The 23119-nt window shown below is 40.0% G+C and overlaps 1 protein-coding gene across 1 annotated transcript in view; it reads right to left on the reverse strand.

Annotated features, from left to right (window-relative positions):
* Nup98-96 (nuclear pore complex protein Nup98-96) overlaps positions 1-23119 on the reverse strand; it is a 46634-nt gene that overhangs the window by 18158 nt on the left and 5357 nt on the right. Inside the window, exons 6-27 of the mRNA XM_076133949.1 lie at positions 22692-22831; positions 22187-22319; positions 21667-21846; positions 20822-20919; positions 19569-19713; positions 18823-18957; positions 17809-17937; positions 16600-16702; positions 15969-16081; positions 14935-15083; positions 13781-13926; positions 13311-13447; positions 11343-11376; positions 10429-10511; positions 8209-8251; positions 7675-7796; positions 5907-6014; positions 5176-5295; positions 4328-4478; positions 2826-3037; positions 1443-1613; positions 1090-1155 (exon numbers count right to left, since the gene is read on the reverse strand). Of these exons, the coding sequence (XP_075990064.1) occupies positions 1090-1155; positions 1443-1613; positions 2826-3037; positions 4328-4478; positions 5176-5295; positions 5907-6014; positions 7675-7796; positions 8209-8251; positions 10429-10511; positions 11343-11376; positions 13311-13447; positions 13781-13926; positions 14935-15083; positions 15969-16081; positions 16600-16702; positions 17809-17937; positions 18823-18957; positions 19569-19713; positions 20822-20919; positions 21667-21846; positions 22187-22319; positions 22692-22831 (2718 nt within the window). The remainder of the gene's footprint in view (positions 1-1089; positions 1156-1442; positions 1614-2825; positions 3038-4327; positions 4479-5175; positions 5296-5906; positions 6015-7674; positions 7797-8208; positions 8252-10428; positions 10512-11342; positions 11377-13310; positions 13448-13780; positions 13927-14934; positions 15084-15968; positions 16082-16599; positions 16703-17808; positions 17938-18822; positions 18958-19568; positions 19714-20821; positions 20920-21666; positions 21847-22186; positions 22320-22691; positions 22832-23119) is intronic.

Here is a 23119-nt window from a genome sequence, read left to right on the forward strand (position 1 = left end):
CAAAAACGGGGAAAAATTTGACCCATTCTCTCTTATGTGACGCAAGCGAAGTTGCGCGGGTCAGCTAGTGAAGTTATGAAAGGCTTATAAAGTGTTTTGTTTCTTTCACTCCTTAGCGAAATGAAAAAGAGAAAACATATTATAGTAGCTTTTAACTAAAATAGGTTTATAGTTTTTTTTTTATATAAGACAACTCCCGCAGTAAGACTTGCTCTTGTGCCGCGGGGACTTTTACTAACATACAAACATTTGTTTGTTAAACTTAACTGTAATTATTTTGTTGTTTTTTGTTCTCTGTATCCACGTTTATTTCTCACAGATGCTTTATAATTTCTAAATGTTATGTACAGTTATAATTGAACTTCAAATCTATTATTGACTAGCTGACTCGCGCCACTTCGCTTGCGTCACATAAGAGAGAATGGGTTAAAGATTTTACCCATTTTTGTAACATTTTTTACTGGTACTCTGCTCCTATTAGTCGTAGCGTGATGATATATAGCCTTCATAACCTTCCTCGATAAATGGGCTATCTAACATTGAAAGATTTTTTCAAATCGGATAAGTAGTTCCTGAGATTAGCGCGTTCAAACAAACAAACTCTCCAGCTTTATAATATTAAGTATTGATTCCAAACAAAGCAGAGATGGTAACCAAATAACTGATAAACATACTTATATACTTCTAAATACATACTTATCTAGATTATTTAGACATCCAGGCTCAGAACAAATACTCGTGCTCATCACACAAATATTTGTCCCGGGTGGGATTGGAACCTACCACACGCGGCGCTAAGGTTGTTGCAGCGATGTGACCGCTTAAACTACTGCGCCAAAAGTGCAGTTTCTTAGTGTGGGAGTTGTCTTTTTCAAGTAAGTAAAGTAAAATATAATTCTTGTGTAAGTGTGTATGTCACTAAACTTCTCAATGACTGGACCGATTTTGATGAAATTTTTTGTGTGTGTTCAAGGGGATCTGAGAATGGTTTAGATTCACAATTTTGTCCGCTGGACAATGTTTTTTTATTTAATTTTTATGGGAAAACAACGTTTGCCGGGTCAGCTAGTACATATATAAAGTACTTACCACGGTTGTCCATATAAAGGCTCTGGGCTTCATTGTTATTGTCCTCCGTCGTGTCCATCTCGAAAGCTGACAACAAAAACATAAGATATATTATATGCTTTTTATATATTAGGTCGGGGAAAAAGTCTTTTCGCATTATAGTATGTATGAACTTGTAATAAAATCTCTTTGGCTTCAAGAATCACAAATGAGTACACGGTTCATTAGGTTTCTTTCAGTGAGCTCGTGAGGTACCCAAATGTCGAGCTTTTTTGTGTAGAGAAAAGATTTTATTACAAGTTCATAGTCCCTTGCCCAGCAGTGGGACAGTAATGGGTTAATATAAAAATAGTAAAAGTCAATATAAATCTTACCTTTAGAGCCATTTAGAAGGTTTAAATTGACATTAGTCTGTTGCATTGTGAACATATTGTTCTCTTCAGGGATCAGTCCCGTTAGTCCACCCATAGCGCCTAGGCCGCCGAGTCCACCTAGTCCACCGAGACCGCCTAATCCTTGCGCGGACACTACAGGCGGTTTTGTTACTGTAGAGAAAAGATATGTTTTAATAATAACGTCAATCTATCAACAAACATTGAATCATTTGGTTAACATTGAACAAAGGTTTATTTTAGTTTTGCAAACTTTTATCAATTGTGTTAGTTTCATATGAAAAAATAATGGAAACTAGTTCATATTCCCACTGTCAATGTTACCCAAATGATTCAAAGTTACCCAGATTGACTGTTATATAATAATCAATATAAAACTCTTCCGTTACAGACTGACCGATGTACAACGCACAGTCGAAACTACTGAGCGTACAAACTTGACATTTGCTATGAACATTCCTTAGCAAGTATAGAGGAGTACTAAGAGAGGATTTTTGGAAATTCTCTCCCAAAGGGAGGTAAAAAGGGGGAAATCTTTTGACTGCCTCAATAGCGCAGTGGTTTAGGTCGCCACGCCGCTACCATTGCGTCGGGAGTCAACAACTATTTGTGCGATCCACAAATAAATGTTTCATTTCATTGTCTGCTTGTACTTTGTGTCTATTGTTTGTATGTTAAACCCCGTGACACAAGAGCAATTCTTAGTGCGGGAGTTATTTCAACAAAAAAATATCATAATCTATAATAGAAAATTAATATTGAGGGAAAAATACGAAAAAACAGAAGATACAGCCTGGAGACAGACAGACAGACAACGGAGGCTTACTAATAGGGTCCCGTTTTACCTTTTAGGTACGGAAACCAAAACCAACTCTAAGATCAGCAATAAAAAGCGTTGTGGAAGAAAATCTTCAGTCTACGTCAGTGGTTACCAACCGTTGGTCCGTGAATGACTTTAAAATTTAAATTTTTCAGGATGATTGAAACACTATCTTTAATAGCTGACCCGCGCAACTTCGCTTGCGTCATTTAAGAGAGAATGTGTTAAAATTATCCCCGTTTTTTCAACATTTCTTACTAGTACTCTGGTCCTAGTGGTCATAACATGATATATAGCCTATAGCCTTCCTTGATAAATAGACTATCCAACAGTAATAATAATTTTTCAAGTTGCACTAATAGTTCCTCAGATTAGCGCGTTCAAACAAACAAACTCTTCAGCTTTATAATATAAGTATAGATATACTAACATAGTGGTCTCTGCTAACAAGAATAACATAAGTGGTCCCGGACTAAGAAAAGGTTGGGAACCCGTGGTCTACATGAACCAAGTAGCAGGCGGTTAACGTGCTATATATCACTCACCGGGCGCTCGTCCCTGCAGCGCTTGGTGTTGCAGCTGTCTCTTCATCACGTCCGGCACATCGTCCTCATCATCAGAGTCGCTCAGGCCGTATTTACTGAAGTGCTGCACCCTGAACACCCAGCTGCCGGTCGCGGGCCGGTACTCTATGAACTTAGTGTCGTGTTTGTCGCAAACGCGCCGGAGTTTGCCTTCGTAGTCCATTTTTATAAGCCTGTAGGAATAAAAATTATATATTACTAGCGGACCCGACAGACGTTGTCCTGTCTACACGTCTTTAATTTGAAAATTTAAAACTTTTTTTAATAATCGAAACCATTCTCAGATCCCCTTGAACACACAGAAGAAGTTCAGTGACATACACACTTACAGAAGAATTATATATATAAAGATGTGATTATACTGGGTTGACGAACAATTTTACTCGTAAAATGTTCATCTGAAACGGTCAGACTATGATATTTTGAAATTCTAATTATTACAGATTGAAACATTTTATTAGGTACTCATATGATACCAACAAAAATATAAAACTGTCGTATTTCTATACTAAAATGTATTTTTAACATTTCAAGAGTACCGTAAAACGGGGTGAATAGAATTCGCGGGGTGAATAGAAAAAAAATCAGGAAAGTTTTCAAGCCCAATATTTGAGTACTCCTCGTTTAAGAATTTTGTTCATATTTGAAATGATTACACGTCGATATTACTTCTCTGCGGTGTCATAATTGTTTAAATGTTTAAATTGATATTTATACCCAAAAAATTGCTTCAAAGTCAACCGTCCTCGAATGCCTTAATGGTCCATACATTTTTTTCAAAACTTTGGATTTAAAGTGGAATTTCTTTTCTAATGAGTTGTTTGGAGTGTTTATCTCTTTAGGTGTATATTTATCTATAAAGATACAATATTGTTAACTGAAAAAACGTTTTAAAACACAATTTTTCCATTCACCCCTTTGGTCGTTTCGATTCACCCCTATCGCTGGGTGAATAGAAATTGACCATTTTTTTAATGAAATATCGTAAACTTATGCATATTTTTGGACAAATATGGTTTTAGCTCTTTCTTCATGGCGCCGGACATGATATAAAATAACCCGACAATAAAAATAACAAGTTATTCGCTACAAATTTTTAGGACAAAGTTGAAAATTGTTTCTATTCACCCCGTTTTACGGTAGCCAATTTTTCTGGTAGTCAACTACCCAATTATTTTCCCATAAATAAATAACGAGCTGTAACGCCCGGTTTCAGAAGTACATAGCCGTAGTTTATCTATTCAATAGCGTTTAAACTCATAAAAAAAAAACAGTTTAAATAGATAAACTACCGCTAAATGTACTTAGAAACTGGGCAAAGCCACGAAAAACTACATTTAGCAGTAGTTTATCTATTCAATAGCGTTTTTATATAAGTTTAAACGCTATTGAATACACAAACTACCGCTAAATGCACTCAGAATATTCTAGAAAACAGTAAACATCTAGAATACTGTACTGACCTCTCCGGTTCAGTGATAGGTCTCTTCTCCGTCTTGTCGCGGGGCCACACGCGGTCCAGCGTCACCACGGCGCTGCGGTTCAAGCCCGAGCCCAGCGGCGGCTTGTCCGCCTCCTCGGGGTACACTATCACCTCCTTGTTTAGGAAATGTACTGAAAATAAATGAATAATATAGTTTTATTGTACGACTAGACCCGCGCAACTTCGCTTGCGTCACATAAGAGAGAATGGGTGAAATCTTTCCCGGTTTTTGTAATATTTTTAACTGTTACTCTGCTTCTATTGGTCGTAGCGTGATGATTTACAGCCTATAGCCTTCCTCGATAAATGGGTTATCTAACACTGAAAGAATTTGACCAGTAGTTCCCGAGATTAGCGCGTTCAAACAAACAAACAAACTAACTCTTCAGCTTTATAATATTAGTATAGATTTGCGCGAGTCAAGAAAATTGATGATTTATGAAAAATTTACAATTACAAAGTTAAGAATTTGAGATCGTTGACCTCCGGGCTCCGAAAAGCTAGATAGGTATTGGTGATAACAGTCGTTAAGTCACGTCAAAGGCCTTCGGGCTTGAACAACTTTGACACTAGGTTGACCACTAACCATACGATAAGTGAGTGGTAGAGAATCGAGCTATAGCATGGGTTCCCAACCTTTTCTTAGTCCGGGACCACTTTTATATTATTCTTGTAAGCATGGACCACTGTGTAAGTATATTCAAAATAAAGTAAAATAACGAACAGGAAAATTTTAATTTCAAAGTCATTCGCGGACCATATTTCGATTTCCACGGACCACTGGTTGGGAACCACTGATCTATAGGTTAGGTAGCAACAGGTACTCACCAAGTTTGTCCAGGTCCATGCCAGCAACGTCGATGTCACAGTCGTAGTACACGTTGCCGTAGTTCTTGCGACCGATGGTCAAGTGTGGCACCACGCACGAGCCGTCTGGACGCATGAACGCTGAGGAATTTAATATTAAGTTAGAAATATATATATACTAGATTTTACCCGCGACTTCGTCCGCCATTTTCCCTTGGGAATGCGTCATTTTCTAGCTAAAAAGTAGCCTATGTCTTTTATCAAAATATCTCCATACCAAATTTCATGCAAATTGGTTCAGTAGTTTAGTCGTGATTGAGTAACAGACAGACAGAGTTACTGTCGCATTTATAACATTAGTATGGATATCAGCCTAGCCTTTCTTCCAACTATGTTGGAGTCGGCATCCAGTCTCACATGATGCAGCTGAATATCAATATTTTACATGGAGCAACTGTCTAATGAAACTACACGAGACTGGTTGTCAGACTTTCAAGCTTCTGACTACTATTAACGCCTGTCAAATATCTTGCAAAATGACAGCCGTGAACCACAATTTAACGTGCCTTCCGGAACATGGATGTGTTGTGGAGGTCAGATAGACAGTCGCTCCATGTAAAACACTGGTATTCAGCTGCATCCGGTGAGACTGGAAGCCGACTCCAACACAGTTTGGAAAAAAGGCTAAGCCAATATATACACGAGAGGCTGAAATAAAGAAAGTTAGTACCATAATAAGTTTATAGACTTACCAATCATTTCGTCGAGTGAAGGTATGGTGTAGTAACCGGGCCGGGTCAGTTTCACCCCCGTAGGGTGGGGGGGCGCATCACGAGGGGGCACGTTCTCCTCCTCCGATACTGTACATAGAAATATATAATTAAAGACCTGTTCAGTTATGTATTAGTACGTCTATGTAGAACTTATGTTACTAGCTGACCCGCGCAACTTCGCTTGCGTCACATAGGAGAATCATAATTTTCCCCGTTTTTGTAACATTTTTCACTGGTACTCTGCTCCTATCGGTCGTAGCGTGATGATATATTAGCCTATAGCCTTCCTCGATAAATGGGCTATCTAAGACCGAAAAAAAATTTCAAATCGGACCAGTAGTTCCCGAGATTAGCGCGTTCAATCAAACAAACAAACAATCAAACAAACAAACTCTTCAGCTTTATAATATTAGTATAGATAAGGTATAGATTAGTATAGATACAACGTGCCGCTACAATGGCTAATTTTTTAGGCATTCCTTTAACATATGTGTAGGGTTAATGGATATGAATGAAGCAAGGGAAGTTTGTAAGGATCGTACCAAGTGCCGTTCTTTGGTCTCTGCCTACCCCTATAGGAAAAAGGCGAGTTATAAAGTATTATATGTATATGTTACTGTAAAAGCCCGAACTGTGGTAAATCCTAAGATTTTCCGGTATAACCTAAGATTTACCAACTCTCAATGGTAAAAGTCCGGATTCACCATAGTTCGGGCTTTTACAGTAACATATATATTTATAATTATAATAATAACCATATAATCCATTGATCTGATGTGCAATCTTTTCACAGCGGCAACAATTCGCTTGCTCGCCCCAGCGGTGACGGCAGAACTGTAGGCGCTCTGAGACAAGGACAGCAGGAGGTGGGATAAGGACAGATATATTAGGATAAGGTTTATAAGGAGAGGTATAATTTAAAGTCAGGCTTGCTTCACATATTCGGTTCGGCAATATAGATCGAACAACAAAACCGACTCGACTCTCTTGTTCGGCTTGTGTCGATCGAGTTCATCTACACATATTCGGTTTCACCGCCCGCCCATAGCCAGTTACGCTCACCGGTCGGTAAACGATCTGTGGGTTAAGCAACTCCATAGATGGGTGACCGCATAGTGGTATTTGTACTGGGCGTCTCCGTGCTTCGGAGGACACGTAAAATGTCGGTTCCGGCTGTTGTCTACTAAGATAACAGTCGTTAAGCCACGTCAAAGGCCTTCGGGCGGCTTGAACAACTTTGACACTAGGTTAACCACTAACCATACGATAAGAAGAAGACCGCCCGGCTAGACCTATTAATGGCGAACCGAATATATGTGTAACAAACAAGTCTATTTCATACACGTATGCTTACACCTTCGGGAATAAAAGGGTTAATTTTGTGTATATAAACTAGTTTTTGCCAGCGACTTCATCCGCATGGTTCATGACAGAATTTTCATCCCCTATGATACTCCCTTGAGGGTAGAATCGATCAAAATCCTTTCTTAGAGGATGCCTACGTCATAACATGTATCTGCATGTCAAATTTCAGCTCGATCCGTCGAGTGGTTTGGACTGTGTATTGATATATCACTATCCCCCGGTTTCCGAGGTACATTTAGCGGTAGTTTATCTAATGAATAGCGTTTTATTATATGAGTTTTAACGCTATTGATTAGATAAACTACCGCTAAATGTACTCAGAAACCGGGGGTATGTCTGTCACCTTTGAGTTAAATATATTTAGATATATAGAATGACTTACCGGAGAGTGCTTCTACATTTTCTTTATCATGTGATCGGTTTCCTAGACCGAGGTCTCTCACTGAATTCTCTGCTGATTCCGGGTTGCTCACCAAAGGTTTTCTTAGTGGTTTTGTTGTTAACCTACAAATTAAAATGTTAGATTATATGTATGTCCGATATTCGGCAACGGCGGCCAGTTTAATTGAAACCAGCCAACTGTGCAGGACTTTGTTTATAGTGTCGTGTGTATAATACACAGGTACACTCTCTATTACATCACTCTCATAGTGCGGTGTGACGAACACGACCAGTGAGAGCTCAGGCGCAGGACCATAGGCGACACGTGCTCTCCGAGGCACGTATGTCTACTTTCCAAACTTCGGGCAATCGCTGAGAAATTCTTATCAGAAAACTTGGAAATGACTTTTTTGTCCGGGTTTTGAACCCGAGACCTCGTGAGCGACAGTCGGATACACTACCGACCACGCCCCAGAGGCGGTCCTTGCCCAGCAGTGGGATTTTAATGGGTAAAATGTATTTATTATATACGTACCAACTCGCACGCCTTTCCGACGCTTGCGTCTGTAGATCTTTGTCTGTAAAATAAATAAATAAATATATAATATCTACTTTTACTATCTTCTGACTATTTACCGACCTGTGCGAAACTAGCAATATGTACTTGAAATATTAGGTCGGGGAAGTCTTTTCGCATTATAGTATGTATGAACTTGTAATAAAATATTTTCTCTACACAAAAAAGCTCGATATTTGGATACCTCACGAGCTCACTGAAAGAAACCTAATGAACCGTGTACTCATTTGTGATTCTTGAAGCCAAAGAGATTTTATTACAAGTTCATACATACTATAATGCGAAAAGATACAATCCACATCAAAACAACCAGAGGCTGCCCACAGGGAGGGGTGCTGTCGCCTCTGCTGTGGAGCCTAGTGGTCGATTCGCTAATGAAAGAACTGAACACAGGACCATTCTACACGGTAGGTTACGCAGATGACCTAGCCATTATGGTCAACGGAAAAATTCCGACGATCGTCTCGCAGTTGTCACAAGAAGCGATCAAAATAGCAGAAAGATGGAGCAGAGAAAACCACCTATCCATCAACCCTAGTAAAACCACCACGATGTACTTTACTAGGAAAAGAGACCTCAAAAACTTCAAAAGCCTAAAGATGGCAGGAGAAGAATTACAATGGTCGACACAGGTCAAATACTTAGGACTCATACTGGACAAAGATCTGACCTGGAAAAAACACCAGGAGCATATAACCAATAAATCCTTAAGAATTTTTGGCATGCTCAGGAGGGCCTATGGCAAAACATGGGGACTCCAACCAAAGGTACTATACTGGATCTACACAATGATGATCCTACCCATCATCAAGTATGGAAGTGTAGTATGGTGGCCAAGAACCAATAAAGAGACATGCAAGAAAGCGCTCAGCACAATCCAAAGGGTTGCCTGCATGTCTATAACAGGTGCCTTCAGAACAACACCAACGGCGGCAATGGAAACCTTACTTGGAATCACTCCATTGCACCTTACAGTCCAAAGAGAGGCAATCAATGCGTTGAAAAGACTCAAAGATGCAAACCTCGGGACAAGGAAGATGATGACGTGCAACCATACAAACATGGGCATAAAACCTCATCTAAAAGAGATGCTAGATATGAACTCTGACAAAATACAGACAATACTAGTCACTCACAGAAACTTTAAGATGACGATTCCGACGAGAGAAGAATGGAGTCAAGGTCTCTACACACAAACCAAATCGAGACAGATATGGTACACCGATGGCTCCAAAATGCAGAACGGCACAGGAGCAGGCGTTCACTCGGAGGACTGCAGCATAAGCACTAGCCTAGGCAGATATGCTTCAGTCTTCCAAGCAGAAGTACACGCAATCATCGAATGCACCCAAGAGATTATAAAACGAGATACAAAAAATCGCGACATTTATATACTCAGCGACAGTCAAGCAGCTATTAAAGCTCTTTGCTGTTCTAAGGTCAATTCGGGACTTGTACTGAATTGCATAAAGAACCTGAACAAGGTAGGTCGTACAAACAACGTTAGGCTAGTTTGGGTACCAGGCCATGCGGGCATAGATGGGAATGAGAAAGCTGATGAACTTGCACGGAAAGGATCAGAATCACTCCCAATAGGTCCAGAACCAATAATTGGACTACCTGATGCGACAGTCAAACTGGCAATAACCAACTTCACCAGGGACCAGCATCTGAAAGAATGGAAAGCCATATCTGGACTAACCCATTCGAAACTGTTCATAAATAACGTCAACAAAAGCTGGAGTAATAACCTAATAAACCTCAGCAAAGACAGCATCAAGAAAATACTTGGTGCTTTCACAGGACACTACGGCACGAACCACATGTTAAACAAAATAGGTGCCATAGATGACCCCAAATGCAGGCACTGCAATGAAGAAGCAGAAACCATGAAACACATACTGTGCGAGTGTGATGCTTTAGGAAGGAAAAGAATGGATCTTCTAGGATGCGGTTACCCTAAACCAGAAGACTACAGGCTGCTTCCGGTGGGGTGCATAGCAAAACTGATAAGTTTTGCCCTGCCCCCCAACGTCTAGAGCAGCAAAGGAGGGGGTGACACAAAGGATCAGGAATGGTCGAAGTGTCAGCCAGTCATTAACTGGCACCCCCACCCCTAAGATAAGATAAGATAAGATAATGCGAAAAGACTTTTTCCCCGAACTAATATATACATACCTATGTTGGGATAGAGACGAGGCGTCGGCTCTCCATCGATGGATTTTTCTTTCTCATTCCACGACGCTTTTGAGCCGCTTAGCCTGACAAAAATACAAAAATATTATATATTATCACGCCATGGATATAAAAAAAATAGGGGTTGATGATAGAAGGTAAAACATTTAGGTTTGTATGTATTTTTTAATGAAACATGATAGACTGGCTGACCCGCACAACTTCGCTCGCGTCACATAAGAGAGAATGGGTCAAAATTTTCCTCGTTTTTGTAATATTTTTTACTGCTACTCTGCTCCTATTGGTCGTAACGTGATGATATATAGCCTATAGACTTCCTCGATAAATGGGCTATCTAACACTGAAATCATTTTTCAAATCGGATCAGTTCCTGAAATTAGCGCGTTCAAACAAACAAACAAACAAACAAACAAACAAACAAACAAACTAACTAACTCTTCAGCTTTATAATACTAGTATAGATAAACAAAACAAAAATGTTAAGTGTGTATAATCCTTATTGCTAAGGGGTTTGAAAAATGGGAGTTGTTTTTAAAAATAAAACTAATTGTTCCTGTGGTCTGGGTGGTCATGTAAAGGAGTGCTGATGTCACCTCTTGGTAATAGACGTTATATCTATACTAATATTATAAAGCTGAAGAGTTTGTTTGTTTGTTTGTTTGTTTGAACGCGCTAACCTCAGGAACTTCTGGTCCGATTTGAAAAATTCTTTCAGTGTTAGATAGTCCATTTATCGAGGAAGGCTATAGGCTATATATCATCACGCTATGACCAATAGGAGCAGAGTAGCAATGCAAAATGTCACAAAAACGGGGAAAATTTTGTTTCATTCTCTCTTATGTGACGCAAGCGAAGTTGCGCGTGTCAGCTAGTAAATAAATAAATAAGAAACTCACCAGCTACCATGTCTATCGGCTGATACATCAGCGTCTGTAAAAGAAAAAAATATAATAATGAATTTTATACAATTAAAAATCGTCATTAGCTCTTCTTCCAGAGGATCATTCGATCAATCTCTGAGGTTAAGCTACGCTTGCCGAGGTTGTTCTGTGGATGGGAAGTGGAAAGGGAAGTCCGTGTTTCGGAAGGCACGTTAGATTGTGTGTCTCGGCTGTCATTTTCGAAGATCAGAACAGAATTGATCAAAATCCTTTCATAGCGGATCGCTATGTCATAACATCTCACCTCATCATCTGCAGGTCAAATTTCTGTTCGATCCGTCCAGTGGTTTGTGCTGAGCGTTGATAGATCACTATGTCAGTCAATCACCTTTGAGTTATACAGTATGACTGGTGAGATACCTTCAATACTTATGGAGAGTACTCAGTACTCGATTCTCGTTAATTGGATATAAAAAAAATAGAATCTTAATTTTTTATCGAAATTTCTCTAAAAATAAGTGAAATTTGGATATTATACTCCCTGAGGCAGTTGTCCCACCAACAGCTAGTAAACGATTAACTATCGACTATTTTCTCGCTCAAGAAACGTACAATAGATATAACATTCCGTGTAAATCTGGGGGCACGGGAGTGCCCCCGCAAGTCGAGCAAAAAAAAGCGGCACGACCGTAACATCCTTTTCTCGAAGCAATTCGGGCTATTTTCGACACCCCTATAATTTCGTTGTGGACAAAACAAGGAGCCTGAATTTTCAGCAACTAATCAATCATTGTATAAACACGGTATATTTAAAATTTCAGTCAATTTGAACCAGTAGTTTAAGAATGACAACTTGTTAAAGTTTTTGAATTTTGTCACTCACTGATTCACTGACTCACTGACTCACTGACTCACCGATCATCAAAAGTCTAAGGTACTTCTAGCAGACTTGGAATCTTAAAATTTGGAATACAAGTAGGGTTTAGTGTCTTAATCATGGGAAAAATTCAATATTTTCTAATTTCGGTCCAGTTTTCTAAATACATCAACTGCAAGAATAACGTTGTAATCCCATGTAAATGTAGAGGATTACAAGGTTACATTTGCAGTTAATGCAGTTAATGAATCCTTATTACTGTAATATAATAGAAAATAATAGGTGTAGAAAGGTATCTTTTATATGAGGCATAACGGGAGGGGGTATAGGGTGTTAAGCCTATGAAACTGAACAACATTCTCAAAGGAAAATATGTTGAATTATGAAAAAAAAACGTATTTCCATACAAATTGGACTTATGTTCGCTCTACAAAAAGAAGTGAGATGCCATCAAAAACATTCTGTAAAAACCTCAAGTCTCGCCGTAAAAAGTTGTGAGATCTATATAATACCAAGTCGATTAATCTATTTAGTCTCTACTTAAAGGACCTTCTGTCTTAAGTTATAACATAAGTTATTATCATGCCAATATTTAAAACAAAATTACGTTTAAAACAAATAGATCGACTTGGTCATCGCATGAAAACACAAATTGGCCATTAAAATTTCAGGAGCATTAACTTCTCGTCGTGTGGTGTAGTGTTATACATATACTAATAATTAAATCATGCGATGGCCAGGTCGGTCTATTTGTTTAAAACGTAATTTTATTTTTAATATTAGCATGATAATAACTTACGTTATAACTTAAGACAGAAGGTCCTTTAAGTAGAGACTAAATAGATTAATCGACTTGGTATTATATAGATCTCACAACTTTTTACGGCGAGACTTGAGGTTTTTACAGAATGTTTTTGATGGCATCCAATTATTCCGCAGTTCAATACTGGACTCTCGGTGTACTGTGTACGAAGTTTACTAAGAAGTTATTTAATATTTAGTTTTTGTGTTATTTTAATTCATGATATATGTTCGCATACTATCACGTCCTCAAATATTGAAGGTATCTCACCAGTCATACTGTATATATTTAGAAAGATACTTACTGTTATCATTGAAGACGACTTGCCGCCTCGCTCGGTCAACTTCGTCAATGTTCGGCGCGTCGGCCGGTTGCTCTGTCTCCCTCTCTCTCTCCATGTTAGAGGGAGCCGCACTGTTCGAGTGCGGCTCTTCTACTGATCTGTGTACATAAAAGAAACATTAATCGTATATTTTTCAATATTTTATTTAGCTTTTGAACAACTAAACTAAATACAATTTTTTATATTAGGTCAGGGAAAGTCTTTTCGCATTATAGTATGTATGAACTTGTAATAAAATCTCTTTGGCTTCAACAATCACAAATGAGTACACGGTTCATTAGGTCTCTTTCAGTGAGCTCGTGAGGTACCCAAATATCGAGCTTTTTTGTGTAGAGAAAAGATTTTATTACAAGTTCATACATACTATAATGTGCAAATACTTTTTCCCCGACCTAATAGATAAGTAAAGATAGTAGGGATTATTCATTTACCTGTCGGTCTCATTGTTTCGTTCTATGGAGTCGTGAACATCGTTCCTGTGGTTCGGTCGCAACACCAGACGCTTGCGGCTCGGCTTCAAGCTCAACTTATCTTCCAAACTCGCGTCCGATTCCTCTAACCCGTCGAACAGGGATTTCTGACAACAAAGCATTTTTTATCACATGTTAGTAGGTATTCCCAATATGGTGGGGGGACCGGCTATGATCAGAGACTAATAATTAATTTAGCTATATTCGTTTTTCTTACCGCATAATTGACGTTTAGTCTATATCGCTGATTACTCTCTCAACAATTTTATTATATTAGTATAAAATACGTCACGTTGGGGGACCTTGCTTGTTTAATTAGATTATTTGTATTAAAATTGTTAGATTAGGAGCGGTCCCCCAATGCGAAGTATTTTTTATGATTATTCATACATTATTAAGTACTTTAAGATTAAGTTTAATTTAGAATTTTAAATTTTTTTTACTTAAGTTCAATGTCGGGCTTTCATTTTTTTTTATTTAATATATGACAAGCGTTGCCATTGCTACGGCAATTGCCGTGATTGCGGTAGCAAAGTTTACCCGAGCGAAGCTAGGTTATCACCTAGGACATCTAGCAAAGTTTACCCGAGCGAAGCTAGGTTATCACCTAGGACATCTATATAAATAAAAATGAAACCCGTTTTCCTTGGTCACGGCATCACGCGTGAATGGCTGGACCGATTTTACTAATTCTTTTTGTGTTGTATTTGTTACTAGCTGACCCGCGCAACTTCGCTTGCGTCACCTAAGAGAAAGGGTCAAAATTTTCCCCGTTTTTGTAACATTTTTCGTTGCTACTCCGCTCCTAATGACCGTAGCGTGATGTTATATAGCCTATAGCCTTCCTCGATAAATGGGCTATCTAACACTGAAAGAATTTTTTAAATCGGATCAGTAGTTCCTGAGATTAGCGCGTTCAAACAAACAAACAAACAAACAAACAAACAAACAAACAAACTCTTCAGCTTTATTATATTAGTATAGATTATTAGGAGAAGGTTCTTACGAAAAAAAATATTAAGAAAATCTCTCAGAAATATTGATAAATAGACATTTAATTTTGCATACTTTAGGCGGTACGAAGTTCGCCGGGTCAGCTAGTATTTGATATTTACCTTGTCCTGTGTGAGTGTAGGTCTGGGCTGTAGTTTGATGGCGAGCGCAGTGGGCGACGTGACGCGATACGCGCTCACACTGCTACTGTCCAGCACGGCTTGTACCGCCACCGGGTTCGTAGGTTTCAATACCTCCTCCGCCGTTAGCGCTGATAACAAATAAATATAATCTATATTAATAATTTCGTCAAGGGGTACGGTAGACTCGATTGAAACCTGATTAATAAAACATAAAAAAATAATGATTTCGAGTCGACAACATATATCCGCAAAATTCGGATTTTCGAGTATTTTGTTAAATTCTAATGTGTTGACAGACGAATCACAGTCGCCATCTTGGGTTTTTCAATAATTGACGTTTCGGGAAAATATTATTTTTGACACTTTTTATGATATGCTCTTTGTTTTTTTTTCTTTAATTTGACATTTGCCGATAACAGCCATAAAATTACGAGTATGTATGCATGTATTAAGTCCCGTTTGTCCCGAGCGAAGCCGGGATTTATCTAGTAACTATAATTTAAAAAACTCCCGATTTTTTTTAATACCTTTTATAGATTGCGTAGTTAGGTTAAGCCGTTCTAATATTCCCACCACCAACTTTCTCATCATACGAAGCTATTTGAGACCCCATCCGAGTAAATTTCCTCTCCTCCCCTCACTGTCACCCCCTACAACTTTTTAACGGCTCAACCGATTTTCGTCAAACATGTATAAGAACACTCGCACATAAGTAACCTTTAATACGAACAAAACTAAATTGAAATCACTCCATCCGTTCGGGAGTTATGATGCCACAGACTTTCTAGTCGGGAACTTGTATATATAGTTAGTTGCAGTGCAAACTTCGATAGCGCGATTCAGGACTTGTGACGTCAGTCACACTGCGAGTTGGTGGTTGTGCGCACGTCCCATGAGATGTCGCTGTATGTAGCGATATTACACATATATTTTGATTTTGATATTAGTAAAAATTGTATCCAAACACCAACAAACGTGAACGAAGTCGCGGCGAGAAGCTGTTTTATACTTACAGTTGTCAGGCAGTAGGTCTTTGAAAAGTGGTGAGTCTCCATACGGCCTGGCCGCGAGAGTGAGTATCTGTTCATGAACATTCCCCGCGGCAGACGACCCTGACAAACTGTTACTGTGACAAAAAATATTAAATTAAATCATTAAATAAATATTATTGTTACTCACACACGGTCATTTGATTCCAAACTAAGCAGAGCTTTACTGTAACCAAATAACTAATAAACATACTTATATACTTGTAAATACATACTTATTAGATCGGGTAAAATGTCTTTTCGCATTATAGTATGTATGAACTTGTAATAAAATCTCTTTGGCTTCAAGAACCACAAATGAGTACACGGTTCATTAGGTTTCTTTCAGTGAGCTCGTGAGGTACCCAAATATCGAGCTTTTTTGTGTAGAGAAAAGATTTTAAGTTTATACATACTATAATGAAAGGACTTTTTCCCTGACCTAATATATAGATAAATTGACAACCAGGCTCACAACAGTTACTCGTGCTCATCACACAAAGATTTGTTAACCCATTAATGTCCCACTGCTGGACAAGGGTCTCCTCCCGTAATGAGGGAGGGGTTAGGCCTTGAGTCCACCACGCTGACTAAGTGCGGACTTAAGTGTACTTACTTTAAAAGTTGATTGTTATTAACGTTGAGTGCATTCATGCCGAGGGCGGAGCCCCCGAGACTCGTGTTGCTGAACAGACCCCCGCCGAGACCGCTGTCCAGACCTGCAACAAACATACAAACATACATACATAGCACAAATAGGTGTTGCGAGTAATCGCATCGGCAAACGCGGAACATCTGCATAAACCCTTTGACCGCCACGGTCGGCTATAATTGACAAATCAGAAAGTGCTCACGACGCTATATTTTTGTCGACAATTCGCTCACCCGGAGCGACAGTGACTTAAATGCGAAAAAAAACCGTAAATGACTTATAAATAAATAAATTTAACCCATTACTGTCCCACTGCTGGGCAAGGCTCTCCTTCCGTAATGAGGGAGGGGTTAGGCCTTGAGTCCACCACGCTGGCTAAGTGCGGGTTGAGGACTTTGCATACCCTATATAAATGTATTAAATTAAACAAATTTTAGACATGCAAGGTTTCCTCACGATGTTTTCCTTCACCGTTGGAGCATGTGACAATTATTTCTAATACACACATAACTTCGAAAAGTCATTGGTGTGTTGCCACTTGCGTCGGAGGTGTCAACTTATACCACTCGGCTAAATTTTAAATGACTTAATTATAAGAAAATTATCCCCGTTGGAAGTGAAAAATATAGTTTTTCTTAGTGATCCGCGAGCAAAGCGTGGTTCCTACTAGTCTAAATATGTTTTTATATGTAACTAGCTGACCCACGCAGCTCCACTCACGCTTTCTTGTTTTGATTTAATTTCGAGCATTTTCATTTTTATTCACCTTTTACACCTTTTCTGGACTTCCACAAATAGTTCAAGACCAAAATTAACCAAATCGGTCCAGCCGTCCAAGAGTTTTAGCGAGACTAACGAACAGCAATTCATTTATATATATATATATAGATAACTAGCTGACCTGCGCAACTTCGCTTGCGTCACATAAGAGAGAATGGGTCAAAAATGTTCCCCGTTTTTGTAACATTTTTTACTGGTACTCTGCTCCTATTGGTCGTAGCCTGATGATATATAGCCTATAGCCTTCCTCGATAAATGGGCTATCTAACACTGAAAGAATTTTTCAAATCGGACCAGTAGTTTCTGAGATTAGCGCGTTCAAACAAACAAACAAACAAACAAACAAACAAACTCTTCAGCTCTATAATATTAGTATAGATATGTAATATTTACCAGTTTTAAAATTATTTGCTGGCACGGCCGGCTGTTGTCCGAACATATTAGTGGTTCCCAGCGCACCGAAGGCGGGCGCTGCTGGCTTCGCTTGAAACGAATTAGCAGCCAAGCCCGTAAGTCCTGCACCTGAAACAACAAAAATAAATGAATAACAATTTTAACTTAACTTTCCATTTATATAGGGCATGCAAAGTCCCCAACCCGCACTTGGCCAGCGTGGTGGACTCAAGGCCTAACCTCTCCCTCATTACGGGAGGAGACCCTTGCCCAGCAGTGGGACATTAATGGGTTAAATTTATTTATTTTATTTTAACTTTCGCGACTGAGACGCTCATAGCCAGTTGCGCTCACTAGTCGGTAAACGAACAGTGGGTTATGCAACCCTTGGGCGCGGTCAATCTATAGATGGGTGACCAAATAGTGGTATTTGAACTGAGCGTCTCCGTGTTTCGGAGGGCACGTAAATAGTCGGTCAACGTAGTTTCAAAGTTATTCAAGCCGAAGGCCTTTGACGTGGCTTAACAACTGTTATCTTAATTGACAACAACCGGGATCGAATTTTACGTGCCAAAGTTCCAGTTCAAATACTACTATACGGTCACCCATCTATGGAATGACCACAAGTTACACCCACAGATCGTTTACCGACCGGTGAGCGCAACTGGCTACGGGCGCCTCGAGAGACAGTCGCTCCATGTAAAATACTGGTATTCATCATCCGGTGAGACTGGAAGCGGACTCCAACACAGGAGAAAGGCTAGACTTGTGGAGGAACGAGGTGATCATGTTCCTCCAACACAAAGGGAGGATCCTCCGGCCAGGCGAGGTGATCATGCCTGGTGGGCCTAGGCTGTCAGACTGTTGTAGTCGGGAACTTGTATATATAGTCAGTTGCAGTGCAAACTTCGATAGCGCGATTCAGGACTTGTGACGTCAGTCACACTGCGCGTTGGTGGTTGGTTGTGCGCTGGTCCCAGTAGATGTCCACTACAGACTAATGATGATGCTTACCTAGCTGTGGTTGAGTGTTAAACCCGAAGGTAGGCTGTGTGGTGGCGGGCTTGCCGAAGGTATTGTTGGCTCCGAAGAGACCGCCAGACGTAGATGTGTTCGTACCAAAGCCACCAGCGCCCAATGTGCCGAACGCTGTGAAAGAAATATACATTATGTACATATTCTAAACTTGCACACATATTAGGTCAGGGAAAAAGTCTTTTCGCATTATAGTATGTATGAACTTGTAATAAAATCTTTGGCTTTAATAATCACAAATGAGTACACGGTTCATTAGGTTTCTTTCAGTGAGCTCGTTAGGTACCCAAATATCGAGCTTTTCCCCGACTAATAGTCGAAATTCGACTATAATTCATTTAAATCATAAGTTTTCTAATATCAACATTTATATAACATCACGCTACGACCAACAGGAGCAGAGTACCAGCAAAAGTGTGACGCAAGCGAAATTGTGCGGGTCAGCTAGTATTATAAAACTAGCTGACCCGAGCAACTTCGCTTGCGTCACATAATAGAGAATGGCTCATATTTTTCCTCGCTTTTGTATTCTTTTTCGTAGCGTGGTGATTTTATAGCCTATAGCCTTCCTCGATAAATGGGCTATCTAACACTGAGATAATTTTTCCAACAAGGCAGAGTACCAGTAAAAAATGTTACAAAAACGGGGAAAAATATGACCCATTCTCTCTTGTGTGACGAAAGCGAAGTTGCGGGGTCAGCTAGTTGATATTAGTATAGATTACCTGGTGTAGCTGTTCCGAAGGTAGGTGCTGTGGTCTTAGCGCCGAAGAGTCCCCCGCTTGTACCGAAAGCGCCAAAGCCACTGCTCGCTGGAGTAGCACCGAAACCGGTGGTCGCCGGCTTAGCGCCGAATAGACCTCCAGGTTGCTGGAAAATTAATAATATTATATGCCGGAATATGTAAAGAGTATAAAGACTCTTTGGTCGCAATGAGGTCGTATGCAGGAAGCCAACGCCATCTAGTGGCGTTCGATGGAGTTAGTGGCGCGCGTTGTTTGAATTTGACAGATGTGATGCTCTTCTGTTTTGGCGGGAATGGCGCGTGGACGACACTGAACCATCGCGCATTCTGTATTACGAATAATTACGTTACAGCTGTCTTTTAATGTACCTACTTGTAATTATAAAGTGTTCAATTTTACGAGTGTGACTTATTTCTATCTGACACTACCCCACGACGCCCACAGTCGATGAATAGGTTTATCACAATGAGTACCTATGATGATGGAGGAAGATAACCCAGAGAATCCACACCCCTCTATCATATTTTGTAATCTGCAACGCCGACATATATATCTTTCAAATATGGATGTAAATGAAGCAAAGGAAGTTTGTAAGAATCGTAGTAAGTGGTGTTCTTTGGTCTTTCTCTACCCCTTATGGGAAGAAGGCGTGATATTATGTAGGTATGTATCTTTGCTAACTGCTGGTGGTGTATTAACCAGCCTACACCTTTAAGTATACAGGTGTCATATCTTTATGTTAGGACTAATTTATGAAAGAACAATATTCTCAATAGCAGCCAGGAGTTTGGTAACGTGGCGTCCTTTATTACATACGACTAAAATTGTCAATAGCAAAATGCAGCGAAGAAAATAAACCTCTGCCTATACCCATAGGTAAAACCGGCGTGATTTTATATTATTTTATCTAAATGATGGAATATAGCCGAGTGGTACAAGTTAGTACCTCCCTCACAAATAGTTGCAGGTTCGAACAACACTAATGACTTTTCCAAGTAATGTGTGTATTAGATATAATTATCACTTGTTCCAACGGTGAAGGAAAAACATCGTGATGCAACGTTGCATGCCTGAGAGTTGTTTAAAACAGTTCTTAAAATTATGCAAAGTCCCCAACCCGCACTTGGTCAGCGTGGTGGACTCAAAGCCTTAAGGCCCTCATTTCGGGAGGAGACCCTTGCCCAGCAGTGGGATAAATAACGTGTTAAAAATATCTGAATGTTGAGGTATACCTGATTCTGCGTGGTCGCGCCGAAGCCGAACGCAGGGGTCGTTGTTCCAAAGGTGGTAGCCCCTGCTTGTGTTGTTGTGGCTCCGAAAAGACCAGTACCTAGGAAATAAAATATTTAGTATCAGCTAAGCCTTTTTCCAAACTATATAGGAGTAGGCTTCCAGTCTCACCGGACGCAGCTGAATACCAGTGTTTTACATGAAGCGACTGTCTATCTGACCTCCACAACACAGTTACCTGGGTTATAACACTATACTCAGTAAGACTGGTTGTCAGACTTTCAAGCTTCTGACCACTGTTAACGACTGTCAAAGATCTTCGAAAATGATAGCCGACTAACTGGTCCTAACTAAGCTAGTGGCTAAGAAACAACCGCCACACGCATCTATCTCTGAGGTTTAAGCTACGCTTGCCGAGGTTGTTCTGCAGATGGGTGGCCATCTAAGCTGACTTAACAAAAAGCTGTCTAACTGTTTATTAACTACGCTCGTGGCTAAGAAACAACCGCCTCACGAATCTTTAACTGAGGTTAAGCTACTCGTGCCGAGGTTATTCACCCATCTGTAGATAGGTGGCCATCTAGGCTGACAAAACAAACAGCTGTCTAACTGTTAATTAACTAAGTTCGTGGCTAAGAAACAACAGCCGCACGAATCTATTACTGAGGTTAAGCTACGCTTGCCGAGGTTGTTCTGTAGATGGGTGACCATCTAGGCTGACATAACAATAAGCTGATTAACTGGCTTTTAACTAAACTTGTTGTTAAATAACAATAGCCGCATATATCTATCTTTGAGGTTAAGCTACGCTTGCCGAGGTTGGTCAGTGGATGGGTGACCATCTTACCAGTCGTAGGTGTGGCTCCGAACGCCGGTTTGTTAGCTCCAAACAGTCCTCCCGTAGTGTTTGTATTAGTCTGTGCATTGCCGCCGAAGCTAAACGAGCTTGTCTGACCGAAGCCCGAGGTGGTTAGGCCTCCGCCCCCAAACACGGAAGGCGCGCTTGTCGTCGCCGGCTGGGCGAATGCTGGAACATAACATATACACAATAAACTTTTCATATCGCCATAACTTTTTTCACACAGCGATTTGAAATGAGCTTCAATAGTAACTATTATAGTATATTATTAGACGTTCTTGGACCAGCTACCATACATCTTTGCCGTTCCATTAACGTTCCACTGGTGGGCAGGGGTCTCCTCCCGCATTGAGAAAGGGCTTAGGCCTTGAGCGTATTGGACTCAAGACCTAACCCCTCCCTCATTACGCGAGAAGATGTCACGATCAAAAGTTTAAAAATGGTATACTGTAAAATTGAGGTTTTCGAAACGTGACATTATCGTCGCAAGTGAGCTATGTGTACTTACACGTGGTGCCGCCGAAAAGCGGTTTATTTTCAGTTTGTTGTTGAAAGCCGCCGAAGACGCCGCTCGTATTGCCCTTGCGACCGCTCAAGTAGTCCTCTAGGCGAAGCTCTTCTAAAGACTTGTTTTCATATTCCTGTACAAATGTTAAACATAATAAATCTTTATCAATTGTGTTGGCTTCATATGAAAAAATCTCGCGCTGACTCGCGCAATTTCACTTGCGTCACATAAGAGAGAATAAGAGAGAATGGGTTATAATTTTCCCCGTTTTTGTAACATTTTTTACTAGTACTCTGCTCCTATTGATCGTAGCGCGATGATAAATAGCCTATAGCCTTTCTCGATAAATGGGCTATCTAACACTGAAATATTTTTTCAAATCGGACCAGTAGTTCCTGAAATTAGCGCGTTCAAACAAACAAACTCTTCAGCTTTATAATATTAAGTATAAGTATAGATTATAATATTAAGTATAGATTAGTATAGATTTGTGTTGCATACAAACCTTCATACAAGTGATGCAATGATGTTTAATATTGACATTTTGGGAGGTGCCTGATTTGACCACGACGTCGGTGCCCACCACAGGGTTGTACTTGACATGCGCTGTGCCCGTCGCTGCCTGCTGCGGCTGACCGAACGCACCTGAAACAAAACAATAAGTAAGTAAAAAATTTAACCCATTACTATCCCACTGCTGGGCAAGGGTCTCCTCCCGTAATGAGGGAGGGGTTAGGCCTTGAGTCCACCACGCTGGCCAAGTGCGGGTTGGGGACTTTGCATGTCCTTAATAAATGTATTAAACAAATTTTAGACATGCAAAGATTCCTCACGATGTTTTCCTTCACGACTGGAGCATATGATAATTATTTCTAATACACACATAACTTGGAAAAGTCATTGGTGAGTTGCCTCGGATTCGAACCTGCGACC

The sequence above is a fragment of the Anticarsia gemmatalis genome, chromosome 30, assembly GCF_050436995.1.
Source record: "Anticarsia gemmatalis isolate Benzon Research Colony breed Stoneville strain chromosome 30, ilAntGemm2 primary, whole genome shotgun sequence".
Classification (NCBI taxonomy): domain Eukaryota; kingdom Metazoa; phylum Arthropoda; class Insecta; order Lepidoptera; family Erebidae; genus Anticarsia; species Anticarsia gemmatalis.